Source organism: Megascapheus bottae, chromosome 15 (genome assembly GCF_031878675.1).
Source record: "Megascapheus bottae isolate mThoBot1 chromosome 15, mThoBot2.hap1, whole genome shotgun sequence".
Taxonomy (NCBI): Eukaryota; Metazoa; Chordata; class Mammalia; order Rodentia; family Geomyidae; genus Megascapheus; species Megascapheus bottae.
The window spans coordinates 27,491,410-27,515,608 of record NC_143523.1 but is presented as its reverse complement, the minus strand read 5'-3'; the positions used below and the strand labels follow the sequence as shown (position 1 = coordinate 27,515,608).

At 43.5% G+C, this 24,199-nt stretch overlaps 1 protein-coding gene and 1 pseudogene across 1 annotated transcript in view; both read right to left on the bottom strand.

Annotated features, from left to right (window-relative positions):
• Positions 1-224: 224 nt before the first annotated feature.
• Positions 225-1,112, bottom strand: LOC150054063 (mitochondrial glutathione transporter SLC25A39 pseudogene; annotated as a pseudogene).
• Positions 1,113-9,632: 8,520 nt separating this feature from the next.
• The window catches only part of Myof (myoferlin), a 124,590-nt gene continuing 110,023 nt past the window's right edge, over positions 9,633-24,199 (bottom strand). The window contains exons 46-54 of the mRNA XM_090346244.1: positions 22,867-23,006; positions 20,721-20,809; positions 20,541-20,636; positions 17,157-17,298; positions 16,013-16,112; positions 13,954-14,144; positions 12,100-12,209; positions 11,347-11,494; positions 9,633-9,920 (exon numbers count right to left, since the gene is read on the bottom strand). Of these exons, the coding sequence (XP_090202370.1) occupies positions 9,882-9,920; positions 11,347-11,494; positions 12,100-12,209; positions 13,954-14,144; positions 16,013-16,112; positions 17,157-17,298; positions 20,541-20,636; positions 20,721-20,809; positions 22,867-23,006 (1,055 nt within the window). The 3' untranslated portion in view covers positions 9,633-9,881. The remainder of the gene's footprint in view (positions 9,921-11,346; positions 11,495-12,099; positions 12,210-13,953; positions 14,145-16,012; positions 16,113-17,156; positions 17,299-20,540; positions 20,637-20,720; positions 20,810-22,866; positions 23,007-24,199) is intronic.

Here is a 24,199-nt window from a genome sequence, read left to right as displayed (position 1 = left end):
GAAACAGGACTGGGAGACCAGATACAGCAAACAGAGGGAGCACAAATGGGGGTGGTTTCAGATTTGGCCTTGAACTTGGTGGGAAAAGTGACAGTCTTGGTAAGGAGAACACACTGTGTCTGAGAAGGACTTAGGTGATGGGGAAGCTACTTGGTGCTCTTGGGAGGGAAGGAAAAGGAGGGGCAGGGCACCCTTCCCCAGGACTGAGGCAAAGGCCACTTAGCTCAGTCTTCTGCCCCATCTATGGAGAAGCAAGGGCATCTAGGTGCCACTCGGTCACCTAGCGGCTGCTCCTGATTGAGCCTCTGGAAGAACTTTTGCCGAACTCGTAAGTGCTGGTCAGGATGGCACACAAGGGTGTGGCCTTGTTGACCCTGGGAAGGAAACCTGAAAAGAGGCCCTTGGTGCCCGATTCAGCCTGGATTCTCCACAGCAGCAGCAGTCAGGTGGAATCAATGCTTCCCTCTTACAGCCTCCACTCCCGCTGTGACCTGCTGCTGCATCTTTACCCCATCAAAGGGAAGAGTCAGGGTGGCAACTACTGCCCTTGAGATGCCACCAGCCACGAAGCTCACACCCACAAATGTCTGGTCCTTTGGTCAGAACCTATTTAGCCAGCACTTGACCAGCTCAGAATTGAAGCAGCAGAGAGCTGAGAAGGGCACATCTGGAAGGACTGAGGGACCCCAGCCTAACCACAGGGAGCGCCAGCCATCGTTAGCCACCGCAGCCTGGACCCATGCTGAGCCTGCAGCTGAGTCAGCGCAAGTTCCAGGGGGCTGACCACAATCACAGTGCCCAGGCATGCCAGTGTGCCAGCCACCATGGGTGTGTAGAGGTCAGAGATGAGGGCTGGGCTGCAGAGGAAGGCCTTGAGTGGTTGTAGGCTATGAAGTAGCATGCTGTAGCTGGCATAGTCATGACCGGGTGGCAGGGAGGCAGCCTCATAGAGCCCTTGTGCCCTCATGCCGTACAGTCTGAGGCTGCAAGCGGGCCTTCACTACCTCCAAAGGTGTCATGAAGGGGGAGGTGACCCCAGCCCCAGTCCCTGAGGCCACCATTTGTTGCAGGAGGCTAATGCCCCAGGGTCCTGGCCAGGCATCTTGAAGCATCAATCCTGGTTATGAGTCAGTGCTCACATGACAGGATGCCAGGGACCCGGAGGGCACCTAGTAGTTTCGGGACAGAGGCCAACTTGGAAAGCCTGGAAGTGGTTTATTTGTTTGTTTAAGAGAGAGAACCAGAATTTACCCTCAGTTTATCTGCTCAGACCCAACTCTTGGCCGTGATACCACATTTTCCTTTTCTCAGTTCTTTCTCCTCTTCCCCTTCCAGAAACCTGGGAGTGGTGTGGGGGGGGGGGTGGTGTCAGGGGGCATATGCATTGTGCCGTGATGACATCATGTCTCATGATTAGCTTCTCCAAACAGACAGGGGGCATCTTGAAGGCTGGTCAAAGTTATTGAGTACCAGGCCAGGAGCAGGCCTAGTGGTAGAGTGCCTACCTAGCATGCTTGAAGAACGTTGGAAGTGGTGCTGAGGCTCAAGTGGTAGAGCTCCAGCCTTGAGAAAGCCCAAGAACAGTGCTCAGGGCCTGAGTTCAAGCCTAGCAAAAAAAAAAAAAAAAAAAAAGCAAAGCAAAGCTACTGAGTATAGAGATTTTATATTTACCCATTCATTCACCCATTTATGTATGGGGTTTTATGTTTTTGTTTTTGCTATGCTGGTTATTGAACCCAGGACCTCATACATGTTAGACCAATCCTCCTCCATTGAGCTGGATCCCCAGTTTCTGGAAACACACGTATAACCTGTCTGCATGAATTTGGCATTGTGCTCAATTACGAAGATACAAACAACTGTTCAACAGAGATAGAAGTGCTGGGTAATAGTGGCTCATGCCAGTAATCCCAGCTAGTCAGGAGGCTGAGATCCAGAGAACTGAGGTTTGAGACCAGCCCAGGCAGAAAAGTCAACAAGATTCCATCACGAATTAACCAGTAAAACAACTCAATTAGAGATGTGATGCATGTGATAGCGTACCACCGTTTCCCATGGTTCTTTCCATGTTGCTACTCCGTTACTGTCCCAGGGTCCTGTAAAAGAAAGTCTGACCAGCATTCTGTGTCCTTAGTGCTGATTTCTTTGTTCTGATGTCTGACCTTGTCAGTTCTATCACTGACATTAGATTTTAGCTCCATCAAGCTGTCTGCTGGTTTCAACCTCTGGAGCAGCAGGGGCTGGGCTTGAACCAATCCTGGAGTGACAAGGGGGTACAGAGTCAGGTACTGAGTCAAGTGTCTGGCAGGACCCACTGAGCACAGACAGGCCTGGCTTCCCTACAGGGTGACCCTTGGATGCCATCTCCATGCACACATGGGTTTAGAGGGACAGCCCCAGTTACCAGCAAAGAACTTGGAGGCCAGAGCTCCCCAGAGAGCAGGCTTTGATCTGTTTTCCATCTAGCTCATTCACAAAAGCCCAGTGGAAAGGAACAATATTTGGGAAAGAATTTAAAAGCTAGACTCATTGTATGTATGTCAGCCATCCACAGAATCCTTCAAAGCACGGCAGGTTCCGACGATGCTCTGGCTTTTATTAAAAGCTTCTATAAGTTCTCTGGGCTCTATAGATAATCACAACAATGCCAACTAATGCTGAGTTGGACTTAGCAAGAACTGTTCTCAGACCCTGAGGAGATATGTGCTACATTTTTGTTTTGGCAGAAGAACTAATTTGTGTTTGCCCCCCCTCCTCTCTCTCCTCCCTTCTTCCCCCCGCCCCTCCCCCTGCCCCCAGGATCTGAAACCTAGTTAAAAAACAATGATCATTTTTTCTTTAGCTTCCCAGGTGTGTGTGTGTGTGTGTTTGTTATTTGTTTTTTTGTGCCAGTCCATACGTTTGAACTCAGTTTCTGGGTGCTATCCTTGAGCTTTTTTTTTTCCTCTCTCAAGGCTAGTGTTCTACTACTTGAGTCACAATTCCACTTCTGTTTTTGTTTTTGTTTTTTTTGTAGTTAATTGGAGGTTAGAGACTCTGGGACTCTAAGCTAATGACTCTTTGAAGCCAGACTGAGCTGGCTTCAAACCTCAGTCCTTCAAACCTCAGATCTTAACTTCCTGAATAGCTTGGATTATAGGTGTGAGCCTGCCTACATCAAGTGCTCCTTAAACCTTAAGCTGAACAACTTGGAATGGTCGTATTTGCTTTTTCTTCATTTACCCTTGCTTAATCTTGAAAAGTTTTATTTTATGAGCTGATTCTGTTTTTCTTCCTTTTTGTGAGCTTTTTTTTTTTCTTTTTTTTTGTGAGGTGAACTAATAGATTATAGTGTACTGGTTGGGATCTTCTTGTTCAGGGTATTTTAAATCCATTGAGGGTTTTGTAGTAGTCACTTTTTTTTATACTTTTTTTTTTGGCCACGCTTCTACTTTTGGCTGTGTGTGTGTGTGTGTGTGTGTGTGTGTGTGTGTGTGTGTGTGTGTTTAATTGGAGATAAGAATCTACTAAACTTTTCTTCCCAGGCTGGCTTTTCCAATCATGATCCTTTGATCTCTACCTCTTGAATAGCTAGGATTACAGGTATGAGTCACCAGTGCTTGGCTTTCCTGTTGTTGTTGGTAGTGGTTGTTTTGTTTGTTAGTCCTGGGGCTTGAACTCAGGGCTTGAGCACTGTCCCTGAGTCCTTTTGTGCTCAAGGCTGGCCCTCTAGCACTTGAGCCACAGCACCATTTCGCCTTTTTCTGAGTAGTTTATTAGATAGGAGTCTCTCAGACTTTTCTGTTTGGTTGACTTTGAACCTCGGTCTTCAGATCTCAGTGCTTCCTCAGGAGCTAGGATTACAGGTGTGAGCCAGCAGCATCCAGCTTTCACTAGGGCTTTAATTTGTATGTTCTCTTTAGAATTCTGAAAAGGGTCTACAGGAGGCAGATGTTCTTCTACTTGAGCCATACCCAGAGCCCTTTTTACTTAATTTTCCCAATAAGGTCTTGCATGTTTCCCCCCCTGGGGCTAGACTGGATCATGATCCTATCTATTTATGCTTCTCTTATAGCTAAAATGACAGACATGTGACACCCAGGCTTATGAGTTGAGGTAGGATGTTGCTAATTTCCCTCCCTCCCCCCAGATTAATCTCAAATCACGATTCTCCTAATTTTTGCCTGTTGATAGCTGGTATTATAGACATGCTGCACTGTACCCAACCAACCAAAAAATAATTTATAATTTTCTCCAACTCTTTTTTTTTTTTTTTTTTTTTTTGCCAGTCCTGGGCTTGAGCTCAGGCCTGAGTCTTGTCCTGGACTTTCTCAAGACTAGAGCTCTACCAGTTGAGCCTCAGCAACATTTTCCACTTTTTTTTCTATGTATGTGGTACTGAGGAATCGAACCCAGGTCTTCATGCATGCTAGGCAAGCCCCATTTCTCCCATCCTTAAACATCACCAATTATTGGAAAAGAAAAATAAAGGTGTTTGGGTCAAATAGGACCAGTGGGTACTAAATTATCTGTGTGAAGGTCCATAGCGACCTGGGCTTACTGCCCCCTTACACAGTCAACAATCTGTTCCGCAGAACTCTTGGCCTCCTGTGTCTTTGTTCATAGGACAGAGGATCATAGCTACTTATAACCAAAACACACTTCTATCACAGTTCCAGAGTTTCCAAAGTTGAAGCTTGCAGTACCCTCAGATTCTGTGTCCGACGAAAGCTGTTTCCTGGTTGCTTTTTATTTTCAGTTGTGGGGCTTGAACTCTGGGTCTGGGCACTGTCTCTCAGCTCTTTAGCTCAAGGCTAGCTCTGTATCACTTTGTGCCACAGCACACTTCTGGTGTTCTGGTGGTTAATTGGAGATAAGAGTCCTCACGGTGTTTCCTTCCCCGGGCTGACTTGGAACCATAATCCTCAGATCTCAGTCTACTGAGTAGTTAGCCAGATGACTATTTTCTTGCTGTATCCAGCTATCCTGTGGGAGAGGAGAAGGGCCTGTCTTGGACCTCTTCCCTAGGGCATTAACACCCCTTATAGGGCTCCACAGTAACCATCTCATCGCTTCCTTCAGGTTCCCTCTCCTCCTATCATCACCCTGGGGCTTAGGAATTCAACCTTCAAATTTTCATACTGAAGGACACATATTAAATCTACAGTAGATTGCTTCTACTTCTTGACTATTATGAATCATGCTACTACAATCACAACACATAAAAAAATCTCTTCGAGAATTGCTGTATTCTACTCTCAGCATTTTTTTTACTTGCTTTTTAAAATTAAGTTTACACAGGGAAATTGCCCTTATATGGGGTTCATGGTGATTTGCTCATTTTATTGCTTATTTTTGGTAGTGCTGGCTGGAGTTTGAACTCAGGGCCTCATGCTCATTAAGCAAGAGCTCTATTGCTTGAGCCCTGCCTTTAAAGATCTGTATCATTGTCTAAGGTTACATTCCCGAAGTAGGACTGTATCTGTGACCTTTGCGGTCTATCACTTTGGCTCCTTTTATGATAATGGTCAGGGCGATCTCAATCACTGTTCTAGTAAACCTTTGTGGATTTTAAATCATTTCATCTCCACAATCTATGGAGATTTGAAGACAGTCACTGTCCCAACCTCATACTTGAGAAGTAGCAACATTAAATGATGCAAGACAAGACCCGACCATTGCATTCTATGCTTGCTTTCATAAACGAGAGAACCAAGGCCCCGGAGAAGAGAGACCTCAAGTCATGAGGTTCCTTTGCGAGCATCATGACCAAGCTGGGATGAGCTCATAAGCTTCCAGACGCCTAGAATCCCCCCAGCCCCCTGCTTTTGTTGCTCTAAGACAGGATTCCATCATTTATTTCATTTATCCCCCTTGACCCAGGTGAAACCTCACTCCAGAGGCTGCCGTGCCTGCTGCAAATGGGTCCAGCTGGATCTTTCTGGTCTTTCCTCCTGATAATTGCCTGGGCAGGACCTCACTGAAATATGATGGGAGAGGATTAGAGCTTTGGCTCTCAGATTTTGTAAAAACACAGGGAAGGAACTCATCAATACTAGTCAAGGACTCTAAGACCCTTTTTGGCAAAATGGGCTTGCTTTGAGAAGCATTCAATAGACACTAGGAGAATTGCTCAAATGATAATGAATTCTTTGGTCGGTTTGATGTATCTGAGCGCTAAAAACCCTGGCGTGTGCATTCTCCTGCAAATCCATGCCCCTGATTTCTGAGTGAGCTCGTCCATGCAGTGGGCCTGCGGTTTCATTATGTCCTTTGACCAGTTAGGTTTTTCAGTTATCCAAGGTACATGTTTCCTTCGTGTCTGCCTTGAACTTCATGAACTCTGGCATTTCATTTCACGGATGTATATCCAAGGGGAAAGGAGTCTGCCTTTGATCTTCCTCAGACCTCATCATGTTGAACCTAAGTAAGATTAGGGGGGTTTCTTTCAACGCTGAACAAACATACGATTCAGCTGCAAAGATGGTGGGCGCTTAATCTATTTACAACATATCGACGGGGTGGTGAACTCATTCTACAGGAGCAGACTGCACAAGCGTTCCTGTGAATGGAATTCCCATCAGCCCTCAGGGGCTGTGTGCACATGACCCAGGGTATTGGAGATGTGTCAGTCTGGCCCAAGAAGCTATGGGGCATGAAATAGGTCAGCTGTCAGGGTTTTACAGTTTCAAATCACAGCCACTGTTGCATCTCCTTATGGTAGCAACTTGAATTTCCTGGTAACTGTCTTTTCTCCCTGAATGAAACAAGCAACTTATAGAATTTGGTCTCACTTTCTAGGGTTTATAATACTATCTGCTCCTTGGTTAAACCGAACCAGCTCTAGTCCTTTAAGTTGACAATACTCTAAGTCAAGATGGGCTCAGAGGGGCAGAGGAGCTGACACTCAGCTGGCACCTGGAAAACCAGACAGCTCAGCTCCTCTGTTCTAAAATGGCTTTCCTGTCCCCATCTTTTAAAGAGCTCTTTAATTAAACCAACATGCAGGTCTGCTGTGGCATTTTAAATGGTCTAGCCTTAAAATGAGAAAACGAAGAACAAAACCAAATCAAGCGTCGGCCTGTCCCATTTTTGTTTTTCAGTTCCCTGTCTCTCTGTGGCATCGATGGAGATTTATTTTCCTAATGAAGGCTCCAGCGTTAATGGTGGCACTTGCCCCAGTCAGTTAGGACTAAGTGTTACTTAATTCACAGTGAAGCGACACTCTGACTGGACTGTGATTAGTTCCAGCTTTTAGCTATCATTTATAGGTCACCAAGCGGCTAACCACTTCAATTCAGGGACCATTATCTTTTGACAAGATGAAGCTTTTTTCCGGGGGAGGGGAGGAAAGGAGAGTTCTGCCCCAAAAGCCCTGCTCAGTACTGTCTATGGGGAATGATTTTATGCCTCGGAGAGCTCCAAGGACCTGCACTAGTGGCTTCCCGGTCAGTGTGGTACATTCACCTGTCCACTTGGTGGCTGCTCCCCCAGTGTGGAGAGTGGATGGTAGGGCTTGCCTTCTATATGCTGGCATGAACAATGAATATTCTATGTTTTTTAAAAAATAGCTGATATCCGTGTGCTGTAGTGAGACATCCATTCTGATTGGTCTGTGCCAGCGTTATACCAACTATGAAAGAGTTCAAATAGTAGCTGAGCACGGAACAATGTTCCAGAAAACATACCAGCTGTCTTTGGTGATGGTTGCAGTCACATTGTACTGCTTTTATCTCTCATTAGCTGGTCAACCCTGCTCTCTCTTCCTCATAACAGACCTGCCACTCACACCATACTATTGTAATTAAGAGACCTTAAAAAGAATTGACGAGGGGCCGGGAGTTTGGCCTAGTGGTTAAAGTGCTTGCCTAGCATGCATGAAGACCCGGGTTCAATTCCTTGGTACCACATACATAGAAAAAAGCCCGAAGTGGTGCTGAGGCTCAAGTGGTAGAGCTCTAGCCTTGAGAAAGTCCAAGGACAGTGCTCAGGCCCTCAGCTCAAGCCCAGGACTGGCAAAAAAAAAAAAAAAAAAAAAAAAAAAAAGAATTGACGAGCCAGACATGGTGGCTCACACCTGTAATCCTAGCTACTCAGGAGGCTGAGATCTGAGGGTAGCGGTTTAAAGCCAGCCTAAGGATCATGAAACTCTTATCTCTAATTAACCACTAGGAAATGGGAAATGGGGCTGAGGCCCAAGGGGTGGGGAGGTAGCCTTGAGCTGAAGAGCTCAGGGACAGTGCACAGGCCCAGAGTTCAAGCCCCACAAACACCCCCCCCACACACACACACAAAAAGAATTGCTGGACATTGACGGCTCATGTCTGAAATCCTAGCTACTCAAGAGACTGAGATCTGAGGATCACAGTTTGAAGCCAGCACAGGCAGATTTATCTCCAATTAACCAGCAAAAAACCCACACGTGGAGTATGACTCAAGTAGTAGAGTGTCAGCCAGAGCAAGCCAGAGCAAGACACTCAGTTCAAACAACAATACATGTACAAAAGAATTCTAGCTTTCTTCAACTGTAAAATGCAGGCCAGCGATGTTGTCTGAATTTACAGTTTACTATGCAGAGTCAATGAGTTAATAATAAAGCACTTAAAATGGTGCTGTAAACAGAATCAGTATCTTAAAATTAATTCATGTTAAGTCTGAGTGTGTACATACGTGTGTGTATACCTGCACTTGGGGCTTGAACTAAGGGCCTCCAGTTTTCACTTAGCTTTTTCACTCAAAGCTGGTCTACCACTTGAACTATAGCTTCATCTCCTTTTATAATTTTTTTTTTTTGGTGGTTCATGGGGCTTGAACTCTGGGTCTGGGCACTGTCCCTAAGCTCTTCAGCTCAAGGCTACCACCCTACCTCTGGGCCTGGGGGTTGTCCCTGAGCTCTTCAGCTCAAGGCTACAGCCCTACCCAGGAAGTGAGCCAAGCCCCACTTCCTGTTTTCTAGAGGTTAATTGGAGATAAGAGTCTCAGGTCCTTTTGTGAATGGGCTGGCTTTGAACCTTGATCCTCAGATCTCAGCCTCCTGAGTAGCTAGGATTGTAAGCGTGAGACACCATGCCTGGCTTTCGTTTTTATAATTATTTTGTTAGTTAATAGGACATAAGAATCTCTGAGACTTTTCTGCCTAGGCTGGCTTGAAACAGCAATCCTCAGATCTCAGCCTCCTAAGCAGTTAGGATTACTGGTGTGATTTATCAGTACCAAGACAGTATTAGCATTTGATCATTAGCCAATTTATTTTTTAGTATTATAGCCACTGAGACCAGGAAACTAGAATATGTCTTCCTTCCAACTAGGTTCATAGATACCACAAATCACTATATAAAGAGTCAAACTGTTTTATTTGCATTATATATGCATTTGCAGATAGAATCTCTTATTGTTATGCATAAAAATATAATAGTGGTTGTGAGCATAAATAAGAACTACTCTAAACTATTCTATTTTTAGATTGCACTTTTTTCCCTCTGGATTATAGATAAAAAGTATATGAAATCAAGATACATAAGTTTTCAAATTCTATTGCAGTAATTCCCAGAAATACTTGAATCACAGAATGAACAACACATTAAAAAAAAAAAAAGATGAAAAAATGTTTAAATGGAACCAGCCACCTTGAAAAACATTCTGAAAAAACATGGTTAACTTTAGAAAATAAAGCTTTTAATATTTCAAAAGATAACAAGATAATAAAAAAAATAATGCTGTTTGTTGGCCTGACTTTCCAGGATTTAGACTTGGTGGAAAACAATGGGCCTGGATAAAGTAGAATAACGTGTTGTTGGCCTGTTATCTTAGACACTAACGAGGTCATACTTGAATTTGGTCCATGGACAGAGGCAGAATTCCCCCATGGCTGGATGACTCATACAAAGAAGTCTTGGTTTTCATTACTCATTTGGCCTCACAATCTTCATTGACAAATAGTTCTGGAAAGGAAGCAGAGACAATGTCCATTCATGGGTATGGATGTTAGGGTTTTCAGTCTGGGCACTGCTGACAGATAGGACCAAACCACATTTCCCTGGCCAGAGGCCCCTGCATGGCAGGATACTCAGAAGCATCCCTGGATTCCACTACTGAAGACCAATAGATCTCCCAGAATACCCAGAAATGTTCACAGACATTGCCAAATGGCTCTGGAAAAACACCTCCTTTGTTGGTTTATACTCATAGGATCTGAATCAAGAAGAAGAAATAACTATATAGAGTTTTTTGTAATGGTCAAGACAGCCTGTAAGAGAAAACAGCATGCATGTACTTGCAGTTAACAAACTATGGTATTATACTAGGAAAAAATGGATATATGCACCTCTCTGTCTTTCCTTGAGAACACCCACACTCTGTTAGAGTGTGTCCCATCCTTTTTGTGTGTATGTTTTCTTGCTTTTTTTCTGCTTTCCTGCTTGCTTACTTATTCAATAAAGTGTTGCCAAGTTTTCTTACAAAAAGAAAAAGGAAGCGGCTCATGTCTATAATCCTAGCTACTCAGGAGGCTGAGATCTGAGAATCACGGTTCAAAGCCAGCCGGGTACTAAAGTCCGTGACTCTCATCTGCAATTAACCACTAGAAAACTGAAGTGGCACTGTGGTTCAAGGGGTAGGGTGGTAGCTTTGAACTGAAGAGCTCAGGGACGGCGCCTAGGCCCAGAGTTCAAGCCCCATGACCTACAAAAATATAAAAGAAAAAGGAAAATGGAGGTTAAAAACCTGCTACTGTGGCTGTGGGCTACAAACCACAGACTCATCTATTTCCATTGACATGAACTAGACGAGGGCTTTTGAATGTTCCTATGGCCCTCACCTTGCTTTAGTCCCTGGTTTCCTCTGCCTGGATCATCATGTCTGCACCCATCGTGTCCCCATCTCCCCATGAAAAGCACCCCAGCAAGGGCTTCTGTGCCCACATCGCTCTGAGAGCTTGCCTCCGCAGTATGGACTTGTTCATAGGCTGCCTGTGAGCAGATGGTGAACTACTGCGCTACTGAGTAGCTAGAATTACAGATGTAAGCCATCGGCACTGACTGAGAACAGATTGTGACAGACAAAATGTAAGAAAACAGTATTCAATATGAATATTTAGCAGGTCAACTAGTTCCGAGTTTGGGGGAACTCCATACAGAATTTAGTCTGGGAATCTCTGACTACCAGAGTAAGTAGGAATGCAGGATGGTTTGGAATAAGAACGTGTAGAGTGAAGAGGGTCAGCTACAACGCTGCCTGTAATTCAGATGAACACATTCCTTTACTTTCTTCAAAGCGGAAGGCTTGGAACAAGACCACCACTAAGAACAAATGAGGTGAGTGAGCACGGGGACACACACAGAGCCCAGACAGGAGGCCCGAGCCTCGTACCGGCAGTGAGTACAGCAGCACAGCCACGAAGAGCAGCAGGATGAGCAGGAAGAGCAGGCCGATGATGAGCCACTTAAACCGGCGCCACACAATGAACCGCATGGTCTTGCATGGGTTGGTGAACCAGAGGAAGGAGGTTTCTGGTCGGCTGCAATGGAGAGAAATGGCGTTATCCACACTTAGGCCCGTCTCAGGCATGGGTGGCTCATGCCTGACATCTTAGCTACTCAGAGGCTGAGATCTGAGGATCTCTGAAGCCAGCTTGGGCAAGAAAGTTTGTGAGACTCTTAACTCCAATTATCCACAAAAGAAGGAAGGAAGGAAGGAAGGAAGGAAGGAAGGAAGGAAGGAAAAGAAAATGGTGCTGTGGCTAAAGTGATAGAGTGCTGGCCTTGAGTGAAAAACAAGCTAAGGAGCAGTGCCCAGGTTTGAGTTCAAATTCAGTACCAGGACACATACAAAAAGACAATATTCCCCACACATAGTTGACTGAGAAGAGAATGGCTCAGATCCACATCCCAGCCTCCTAAGATGCTGAGGACATCGAACTTTGGACTCATGGAGGAGGGGAATGGTTACAATGAGGTCATACCACACTTCTTCCCACCTTCTGCAGCCACTATTAAGTACAAAATTAGAAGGCCAACAGCTAATCCATTTCATTAAGCCAATTGGAGTTGGGGATTTGAGACTGCAGGTGTTTGGGGTGGGGGCGGGAACCAGACAACGTAGAGCACAAAGAAGGTCTCTTACTTCGGTGGGTCCAGCTTGGGGTTCATGTTGGGTTCATCCCGCCCCTTCCCGGCTGGCCTCTCGTCCGCCTCCTTCTCATTGAGGACCTCCAGTGTCATCTCGACTTTCCCCTTCAGTAAAGCAGAACAGGTTAAACACACGACATCACGTTTCACAAATATTTTTACTTCAACCCAAAGAGTACTCCCCGAGCAACGATTTTTATTCTTGTAAAACAATCCTTAGATTGCCTCAAATTTTCCTCAAGAGATTTCTTCCCATTTCCTTTTTCTGTGTGTTTCTGAGCTGACTCCATGTGGGAAAATGCGGGAATAAATTGCTTCCCCTCTTCCCTCATTTTCATTCTCTGCGTCCCTGTCTAATGCTAGGGGACCCCAGTCTACTTGCTGTCTTACACATCTCCTGTAACTTCAGGGATCCAGACTAATCTCTGTGCTGCTGACAATATCAAACATGTTCGGAGCACTTGCTGTCGGCTCCCACAGACCAGGGCCTAGGGAACACTGTACTTATACTGTACTCCTACAGAGCACTTAGTAGGTACTAGATGTGTATTGGCTGACTCAAGGCAAGCAGGGGTGTATGAATGAGTAAATGATGTCCTCGTGCTGCTAGGCCCATAAATGAACCTGTCACCCCTACCAGCCCCTGTTACCCCTTTTAAATGGGTAATATTATGGTACACTCATGGAATCCTAGGAAGGTATGACTGCAGTACTTGTGTGCAGAATTTAAAAAGGTCTAGAAAGGCACTCGCTTTAGAGCTGACTTAACTGACTTCCTAGAATCTAGCAGAGACTACTAGGTCTCCAACAGCGACGGGAAGCTGACATTCATTAGGCACAGGAGGCTCAAATGCTTTCAGGCTCACAGGCCCGGTGTCTGGCTTTAACGAATTGTTCCATCTTTCCAAGACTGTTGTTTGGAAGGTATAGAATGATGATAATATGTACTTCACAGGGTTGTCAACACAATTAAGTCTTATAATGTGCAAACTGATCTATAGTGACAGCAAGAAGATCAATGGTTTCCTGGGGCTGGGGTGGAGAGAGCCAGGGACTGCAGATGTCACAAGGAAACTTTGGGGGATGAATAAGCCAGATATCGAAAGACAAGTACCACATGCTTTCTCATATGGAAGCTAGGAAAGTCAACCTGAAAGTAGAAGACTCACTTACTAGAGTTTAGAAAGGGGGGAACAGATGGGGAAAGGGATAGTGAATTTGATCAGTATGTCACATGCATGTATGAAAATGCCATATTGAACCCCATTAATATTTTATTCATACATACCATTCATATGTACTTCATTCATATTTGTGACAAATGCTTTAAAAATGAGATTAGGAATGTAAGGTACTTAGCATATTATCTGATTCAGTGATTATAAATGCTAATAATAATCATACATAACACATTCATTAGGTGGTCCTTTGTGAAATGGTGATCTATACTACTGTTTCTATATCAAAACAACTTGAATCCCCTAGGATTCTTGTATGTTATGTTCTTATTCAGCACTCCCTGCTTTCTTTACTTTTTTTTTTTTTTTAAGATCAGAAAAGCTCAGATATGAAGTTCTTCCTATATTGAATTGCACTGGGAGCTCAGGGTATTTCAATCTCCTGCTGAAGGAGAGCTATTCAGAAAAGCAACACTTGGGCTCATGGTTTTATTGACTGTCCCGATTTCTTCCCCCTTCCACCAATTCTTTATGTGCTCATAGTGTCTCCCACCTTTTCTTATAATCCCACTTTAAGATTTCCTTATCTGGAGTAAACCTATTGACAAAGGATAAAACCTAACAGATCAAAGGAATAGCCCATCCCTACCCCAACCAGGAAATACTCATACAGCCAGCACACGGCAGCCATCTTTATCTGCGTAGCAAGGCCACCATCCTTTCATGGACTTCTGTTCAAAGAGCGAGGCAGTCTTAGCTTTAAGGGGGTCCATGGCTTTGAGGTCTGGAATCATGTCCAAATTACATTTCTCTGATGATTTTGCTGGAACGATGGTGTGATGCAAATCAAGTTCCAGGAAACCTAGCCAAGGAAACATTAAGTCTAAATAAGCTTCAAATGGATCAACCATTGCTCATGAGCAAAGAAATGTTCTTGTCAGAGGAGAAGCCGACAATGATTTTGAGCAGGTGATGGGTGATCTAATCAAAGGTTAATGTTTCAGTTCTTTCCAGATTAGGATGGAAAATGGCAGACGAAATATTTGTCCATTTGTCTCTCTCAGAGGATTACATATTTTGTTTTATCCTCAAAGATACAAGCATAAACAGCGTTCTATAAACTCATAGCCATTGAACACTGACACACCCAATTTCCACGGAGCTCAGGGCCTAGATATCTGCAATTGGCTTGTTTTGGTTCTGAGCTGCCATGAACAGAAACATCATTTGGCTTTGGGTAAAGACAACTGATACTTGCAATGTAGGAAGCTCCATGGAACCTTCATGGTCATGTCTCTCCCTGAGTAACCTCACAAACAGGATCTTGAGGGAACATAAGATAATCCTCACCAGGAACGAAGAGCCCGAGTCAGTATCTGGAGAAACACCTACTCCCTGAGTTTGTGGGAGATGTTAACCTTTCAGCAAATGTATCACCGTAAGAAAAAGGTGTCATGTGCACTTGGAAACTTTTAGGAGCCCTCTTCTTAAGAAAAAGGTGACTCTGCTATAGAGTCAAGTCTACAGAACCAGAGTCTGGTCAAGATTGACAGTGACAAAGAAGGTGTAGCAGAGACTTTCCTTCTTCATATCTCAGATCCATAAACTATAGTTTACACTGGCTTTTTTTTTTTTTTTGGAGCCTTTGCCTGCTTTTATCTCATCTTTCCTCTTGGTCTTTTGGTGACGGACTAGTCATTTTGAGTTATGGTTAACCTCCTTTATTTATTATCATTATTATATTTAAATTCTAAAGGGAAAACCTCTATTATTCTGGATTTTTTAAACCCACATGCTTTATAAGTTTATATTCTTATACACTTACTTGTTTTCTCCATACTTATCAGGCACTAAGTCAAAAGAATGGTTTTAGAGCCAACGTTCGTAGCTCATATCGATAATCTTAGCAATTTAGGAGGCTGAGGTCTGAGAATTGAGATTTAAAGCTAGCCCTAGCAGATACATCAAGACTCTTATCTCCAATTAACCAGCAAAAAGCTGAAAGTGAAGACATGGCTCAAGCCATAGGGTATCAGCTAAGCAAGAACTGTGTTGAAGATTGTTTTAGGTTCTGTGAAGGGATGAGGTACAGCCCGTGATAGGCTTTTTCTAGGCCAGGAAAGTCCTGGCAGACAAAGATGAAAGCAGTCAGAATAGTCAGGGACCACGTGCAACAATCGCTACAAGAAAATGAGATCAGAACTAGCAAGCTGAAGTAAGGAAAAGATAAAGTGAATTGTAGCTGAGGGTCTAGTGTGAGTGTGGGGAAAAGAGAGGAGAGACCACAGAGGAATGGGGGAGAGGGCTGTGCAGCAAACAGTCATTGGATTGCAGCTATGAGGTCAGGGAAGCAAGGCTGAGAGTGAGTTTAGTCATAATAAGTTTGAGATGCCAGCTGAGTAGAAGGCCAAAGTGCAATTGTGAAAGATCAGTTCTCATGGGTCTACTGAAGGTAGTATGAAAGGCAAGGCAACACATCCTGCATGAGGAGCCATAGTGGGCCGAAGAGTGGGAGTCGAATTTGCACCTTCAACTGGGGTGAGAATCCACAAATCACAGAGAGTCGGCAGAGGGTGTGAACCTTTCCAGAATAGGCAGGACATCCAGATAGCAGGCATCCCACTGCCCCTCTCACTACCGATGAGCAGTAGAAATTCAAATGATGGCCTCCAAGTTTTAACTGATTTCACTAATTCCAAGTAGAGAAGATTATCCAAATATATGCCATACCCAAGTAGTCATCCAGAGAAAACTTGTCATTGTCCCATATCTGAATGATCAGTCGGGGTGGGACTCGAAATTCAGTTTGGTCAATACTCCAGAAATGCTCCTAAAATGACAAGACATAGGACAGAACAAATGATCTAGACGCTGAAAGACACAGACAACATCAAAACATAGGGCCCTTCATCTCATCCCCCGCCTATACTCATCCCTTTGGCCCCATTCTTCTACCCGACTGTGTACGGAGGGCCATCAGGATTCCCTAAGAAGGACACCTACTGGGTGACAAAAAAAGATATCCCATGCATTTCTTAAACAGCAAGTTTTCTTCCAAGTTCCTATCAGTAAGGACTTCCTGCTGCCACCCCAGGAGGTTGGTGAGAGATTAATCACCAGGTCCTCCCCAAACCATCATGGCTGATAGGAATTATCCTAATACCAATCACTGTAGGCCAGTCTTCTGAGAGCATTTTCTCAGCATTCTTCTACCCACCTCTAGGATGTCTGAGTAGACCTCCCATTTATGGACTGAGGCCCAGATTCTGCATGGAAAGGATCTTTGCATTTTTGGCTATTGAAAACCATACATGTGGTCACCTGGAATCCTCAGATCCTTCCCATGCAAGGTAGGTAGGGACAGGGTGGGTGAGCAAAGTCTCTTTTAAGTTCTCACCTCTGGTCCCTGCCTCTGCCCAGAAAGAATTATAGCCAAGAATAATACATCCCTAGCCAGAGAGCCCTAAGTGCCGCGGTACCAGCAGACAGAGAAATCCTTCAAGGCTTTGGAAATGTGAAGGAGAAGCATGGGGTTCTTTTTTATTTTTCATATTTCAGGAATATTCTCTCTGAAGGTTTGGCCCTTTGGGCTATGAAACCCATGCAAGTTTTGATTTATGTCTCTGTCGGCTGTTGTGTAGAGCTCATGCTGTATGAGTCAAGGCATGGTCAGGTCTACCTAGTTGTGGGGAAACAGGAAAGGTGGCTGGCTGTACCTAAGGGCTCGCCTGAATGAAGCCCCACCTCCCCGCTCTGGCTCACCACCTGGACGTGTGCACTGCGTGAGCCTGCGCTCCTCCGACTTTCTTTGAGGTTCTGAGTGAAGGGCGGACTCAGAGTACCTCGCTTCCTACCGGCAGCTCTCATGGCTCACCTTTTTAGCCACAATACAGAGTTGTTCAGCAGGGAGGTAGTCAAACGGGAAGACAAATCTCCAGTTAAAATTCCCTTCACCATCCAAAGATCTGTAATGGACATCTGTTTTCTGTTTGTTTTCTTCATTGCCAGGAATCCAGCTGAAAAGTAGAGGCAAACAGACTTAGCCTGATCTGATTGACAAGTAATCCAGCCGCAAAATTGTGCAGTGATTAGAGGACCTGAAGAGCAAGGAGAATTAATGCACTTTTCTTGGGAAAGTTCCAGTTTTCTGCAAGCGGGGGGGGGGGGGGGTGATTTATGAAAGGGAGGTGTACCATTGCATCCAACACAGATTGTAGCCAAATAAAATATAATTCCTCTAAAACCAAAGCAGGAAACCCTTTAGACTTCAGCTAACAGGGCTAAGGTGAAATTTTCTGGAAAATATCAACACTGTAGCTTCTATTTTGAGTACACTGAAGCTTGTTAGCTAGGATTTTAGTCTTCACGAGTATGACTCATTAGTGTCTGTCACCATGGCTGAGAGGCTCAATGAACATGAGTTAGCTGGAAATGATAGCATTTCCTTTCCTGTAGTTTATTTAGGCAAATAACAACAGACAAGTATAAACAAGTTATCTTGCAGCTTCCTTTTTAAACTCACTGAGATCTTATTAATGAGACCAGCAAGGAAGATATCTATAAGCTATTATTTCTTTATGCCTCTCTATGAGCATTCATTGCAATAATATCTTAGTGTGAGTGTGTGAACCAGTTCTGGGGCTTGAACTCAGGGCCTGGCACTCTTCTTTGCTTTTTTCCATTCAAGGCAGTCACTTGAGCCACATCTCCACTTTTGGATTTTTGGTGGTAAATCAAGACAAAGAGTCTCATGGACTTTCCTGCCCAGGTTGGATTTGACCATCTTCAGATGTCAGCCTCCCAAGAAGCTAGGATTACAGATGTGAGTCTTCAGTACTCAGCATCTTTGTTTGTTTTTGCCAGTAGGGGGGCTTGAACTCTGGGCCTGGGCACTGTCCCTGAGTGGCTGTTGCTCTACCACTTGAGCCACAATGCCATTTCCAGCTTTTTCTGTGATTAATTAGTGATAAGAGTCTCATGAATTTTCCTACCAGGGCTGGCTTTGAACCATGATCCTCAGAGCTCAGCCTCCTGACTAGCTAGGATAACAGTTGTGAACCATCAGCACCTGGGCTCAGCATCTTTTAATGTTCTAAATAATTTCATTTGTGCATTCCTGGCACATAGTAGGGACTAGAAAAATGTATTGGGAATGAATGAATGAATGTGCCTGTAAGGAAGTTATTTTCATATCTTCCTGCTTCTGACAAGACTCATGGTTGGGTACCAAAGGATGACAAAGTGGTCCCAGTACATGTGAATCACTAGGGCACATATCAAAATATTGGTTCCTGGACTTCAGAGGCAGGAGACTGGCCTTGCTGTGAAGCTCTGAACCTGGCCTCCTACCTGTCCTCTGGTTAAGCAGAGTGGGAAGGAGAGCATGTTTCAGTCATGGTGATGACTAGTATTTAGGAAACAGATTAGCATGCATCGTTTTGTCCTCCACAGGACTGGGAAAACTAATTTCAGTTCACAGATAAGGAAATGGAGTTCCAGAGAGAACACACAGGGCACGGAACAAATAACAAACAATTAAGTATCACTCCCAGACTGATCTACTCAGCCTCAAATGACCATGACAACTAAAATGTCACTTGCTAACCCAGAATCCTATTCCTAGGAATAGTGGTCATATCAAACAATGACAAGAGCTTTTCCTTCTGCTTGTCAACTCACTGACTAGACAGATGAATGGAAAGATTCCTGGTACTGGAAGATGAAGCTCAGTGGTAGAAATTGTCTAGCATTGGAGAAGGCTTGGGTTGGATTTCTGTCATGACAGACAGAAAGTGAGGGTGGGGGGAAAGGGGATTCTTTTTGTGAACTTTTTTCAACTTGGAGACTAACTCATTGAAGAGAGTTCACATTCTCTTACTTTTGACCTCCCAACCTATCCTAAAGCATCAGCCTCAACCTATCCCAGATTTCTCACTCTCTGAAGCTCTTTCCTTTCTATTGAATCGTTCACATTTTACCTTTAAGAGACGTGAAGCAGAAATACTTTTAGTTATATGTATTGGCACATATGCATGTATGTAATGCTCATGTGTGCACGTCTAGGCATGGTAATGATGCATGATTCATTTTTATATGACATTTAGATTTACTCTTCCTCTCTTCTTCCCTCCCTCCCATAGGAAATCAAACACTAACCCTCAAGCATGCTAAGTGAGCACCCTAGTATTTATATTTGAATTCTAAATTTTACATGGTACTTTTTCTTTGATTAACAGAGTGTTCTCTCAGTCCAATATTACCTAAGTTTGTTTCCTTGATTTGAAAAAAAAATCAATAATGCCTATGATAGTCAAATAAATTTGCATATATATAATTAGCCAGGATTAGTGTTCCTTGGGGAATTGTAATGAGATTCTAGACTGAGAAATAATAATGAAGAACTTGATGAAACCTTCTCTGTTTAGAGCAAGCCTAAATGATAGTCATTATGTCTTTAACCAAGTTGATTGAAGGCCACTTGGGATCATAAGTGAAACTTTATGAATATATTATTTTTCAAAAAGTCTTATCAAGGTGCCAATCTCAGACCACGTGGACTAGGTGAATTCTAGCTGTCACTCAACCAATGCATACCACCTGCCAGATGCTATCCTAAATGCTTTGAGTAGTTAAATCTGTTGGCTATCCTAAGGAAAAAGGCATTCTTATTGTCCTTGATCCATAGAAGAGGATCACTGAGTATATAGCTTTGCTCTGCTAATAGGAGAAGTACCAGAATTCCAACTCAGACAGAAGACTTCAAAGTCTGACTGAGGCATAGCAAGATATGACACAGAGTTCTGAACATCTTAATGAAAATAAGAACCAGCATGATGTTTTCATATTGGATACAGGCACTGTCAATATCGAGCACAATCTGTCAGGGTCAGTGTCTCATGATACCCATGGGCATTGGCTATTAATAATGAAATGCTTACAAAAAGAATTTTTAAATGCTTTACTGTGTTTCTAAGGCTGGTTTTCTAGAATATCAAAGAGGAATGAAAAGACCCTAGCAAAAGTCTCAGCAATAACACATCTGCTTAAGAAGCTTCAGACAATCTACATTAGTCCATTCTCACAGTTACTAAATACTCTTGCTGAATTTAAGGAGCCTCGCTTGCATTTTCCTGAAGCTGCCTAAGCAGAACACATCAGTTATATAAAATAGCTTCAAATGACCATGAATCCTAGAGTGACTATCCAAAGCATTGTCAGTGAATGGGAATCCATTTCATTCCCAGCATGCTCTTCTCACCCTTTGACGTAGATGTCGCTCATGTCCTCTCCCGTGATGCTTTTCTCATCCAGGATGACATCCTTGGTGTTCCAGATGATCACTCGCAGGTAGTACCTACAAGGGGTACATTGTGAAGGTACTTTGTTCTGATTCTGGACCAAGTCCCCAGTCAAGTAGCAACATTCCAAGATTACTTACTTCTTGGCTTTCCGTGGTGTGATATTGAAAGGAGGTCCTGGTGGCCCCAAACTCTTGGGAAAAACATCTACCCACATTTGAAGTTTTCCCTAGGACAACCAAAAATGGAAAGAGAATTCAAGTTCTACTATGGGTAGAAAAAATTATAACTTTCTGTAATAGTGTGTAAATGGTACTACTTCTTCAGGATTGCTAATTGTGAGGTCCCTGTGGAAAGCAATTGGTAAAGTAGAAGAGCAAGCCAAGATAAATCTCATATCTGCAACATCATCTATGCTACCACTGCCCATTCTTACCTAGGGTTCTCAGAAGGTGGCTTGTGCCCACTTTGCTCACAGCCCTCATGAGCTTCCCCTGGTTAATAAACTGAGGTGAATCTCATTGCCAAGGCAACCCCTACACCATGCACACAAAAACACACGCCCACAGAAATGTATAATTTGGTCCTTTGTACTCTAAAAGTCCTGATATTGTCCTTCTAATTTTTGTCACAGGTCTATTTTGTTTGGTGACACCCAACAGAGTTTCCATTTCCCCTCAAGATTAAAAAAAAATCAGTTAAATGGCATTTAACTTTCTTTGTAAAGGAAAAATGTACAACATGGAAGGAGGGAAAAAAACAATAAGAATGTTACTGTCATCCACTCACCAATGTCTACCACCTAGGGTGAGGCTCACAGAAAGGTAAGAGTGAAGACATGGATGGATAATTGTGCCACCATCTTGGTGAGGTCCTGCTCCACTATTTGGCTGTAATGAACTGAACCCATCCATTTGACTGGAATGTTCTGCCAGACAGGCTAGAAATGCCTTTTCAAAACTATATCAACCATACAAACCAATTTATAGTCTCCAAACTACTTTTGGATGTTCTGTAGACTGACTTCAGACAAAAACAGACTGGTCTTTTAAGAAGGTTGCCAAAGAAACCACTAGATTGGCTTCCTAATGCATTGCTATCTAAATGAATTACATGGAGCTCTTGAAAAGGGATATATTTTACTATGATCCAGACTCTCTTCCCACTAATCTCAGTGGCTCAGGGCTCTACAATACATCAGGCATGCTTCAGAACATCAGGAGTCCAGGTGTCTCTAAAACCTAGCCACGATCTGTGTTTAATGCTGTAAACAGAAGTAGTGGGTGGTTGGTGGGTTCCCAGGCAGAACTCTTCCTTACTTTGTCCTTTCTTTCTACAAGTGAGGGGTAAGAGGGAAGAGCAGGGATGAGTAGGCTCTTTAGTGGAAGACAGAAGAATCGGAATAGGAAGAAATGGAAATGTGGCACAAAATAAAACAAGAAGTATCCAATTGATGCAGTTAAGTCAGGTCACTTATGGTAATACCTTAGTAATAACTTTTGCCTGTACTCTTAATTCTGTTAAGTGTTAACAATAGATTACTACTTCTTGAAGTATGACCACCCCAGCCATCTGCAATCAGAACATCTTCCAGGTATTGGTTAAAATCCACATTCATAGGCCTAGTGAATCCAAATACTTGTGGTCCAGACCTACAATCAATAACAATGTTGATTATCTGCCATTGGCTGTGTCTTATGCTGTTTCTCTGAAAACTGTTTTCCATTTCCTGGAAGTTGACTAGTCCCCATCACGAGGTGCACAGTTCCTGCGATCTGCCCTCATGGGTGCTATGAGGCTGCTTCCATGACTCTTCAGTTCCAGATAGCACAACTTCCCCAAGCCAGGTCAAGCTCACTTGGTTACTTTTCCCGATCCTGCTCTTCTGGTTACTGGTGGTCCATTAGTAGACAACTGGGATGCTGAGACAAACAATCCCTACACATTTAGAAACAGATGGGGCGACACTGAAACCCCCAAAATACTTGAGACTGGTCATAGCATTGAAGCTCACAGGAAGGTGATCACACATAGAGAGAAGATTAAATAGACTCTGAGAAAAAAAAAAGTAAGAGATAACAGATAGAAGGAGGCCCTGGTTTAAGTTTGTTCTGGATCAAAATCTCATGTTGGGATTTAGTGAGTTCCTAAACACTCTTACAATAAATCTCTTTGAGATGAAGCAAATGTGCATCTTACTTCTGTCACTTGTGTATCTAAAGTATTAAGCATGATTCCAGAGGCAAATTTATGTCTACATTTGGGGTGTAGATGATGGGTCTTCACCTGGGAGATATTGGGCTGGAAGGTGCTGTGCAGAGTCCTTGTTTCCACATGTTCAGGAACCAGCCCCTGAGTCCTGAGGATGTGGAGGGCAAGACGCTCTTCAGGGGCTCCGAGGTGCTGATGCAGGATTTTGTTGGCTTCTACAGTGGAAAATGGTATTGAAACAGGGGTGGATAGTCAGGAATAGAACAGCCAAATTCCCCTGGTTTCTTGTAGTATTTCATTCCAAACTTTGCAAAAACAGACATGCACAGCCAACATCTGAACTTTGACTTACAAAGGAATTATGGATAGAAACAGCACCCAGACTCACACCTAACTTGTAGACTGCCAATAGCAAAGGAACCAGAACACATTAAGACAGGTAAAAATAAAAGAAAATAAACCAGTCTGTACTTATTTATGTGGCCCAGACTCATGGTCAGTTTGTTTCCCAGCCTCCCTTGCAGCTAGAGATGGCCATGTTGACCAAATTCAGCTAGGATATAATAAGGTTGGAGGTGAGATATGTATCATCTGGTCCCTATGTCCCTCCCATGTAGGATGCTCCATGTGCCTTTCCCTTTTGAATGTGGAGAAGAATTACAACTGTAGATGTCTGTGCAGAAGCATGGTAGGGCTCAAAGGTAGAAGGGCTCTGAGGTTATGAAATTACTGCTTAGACAAGGAGGGAAAAAGACTATGACCAAAGTGGATACCTTCAGAGTCCTCTAAGTAAGAATGAGCAGTGGATGGCCTAGATGATATTGCATTTGGCAATGTCTAAAATTAATGAAAGATCAACTTGTCAGTTGTTAAGCCACTAAAATTTAGATGGTCAGTTGTTATAGCAACTAGTATCAGTGTGGTACTCTAAAGATATGAGTCCCAAATTCTCAGTCACTTATCCCATTGAGCAGTAGGTTCTTTATAATCTGGAGACATAATGAAATTCTAATAAAGGGAGAAAGGAGGTAGTTTGAATTCTGAGGCTAGACATAAAATGTTAAGAAGTTTCTGCCTGTTTTCTTGGGATGCTCCCTTTTGTAAGAAGCCTGAGTACCCAAAGATTGCCTGTTGCAAAGGTAATATGCTCTGACAACCTCAGTGAAAACTAGCATCAACTGCCAGCCCTCACCAGCTGAGCTTCTAAGTGACTGTGGCCCTAGAAACATTTGACTGCAACTCTATAATCGATCTTAAGGGAAAACTGCTCAGTTGAGCCCTTCTTTAATATTGGACCCACACAAAAAAAGTTGTCTTCAGTTGTTGAGTTAGAGAGAGAGAGAGAGAAAGAGAGAGAGAGAGAGAGAGAGAGAGAGAGAGAGAGAGAGAGAGAGAGAGAGAGAAAGAG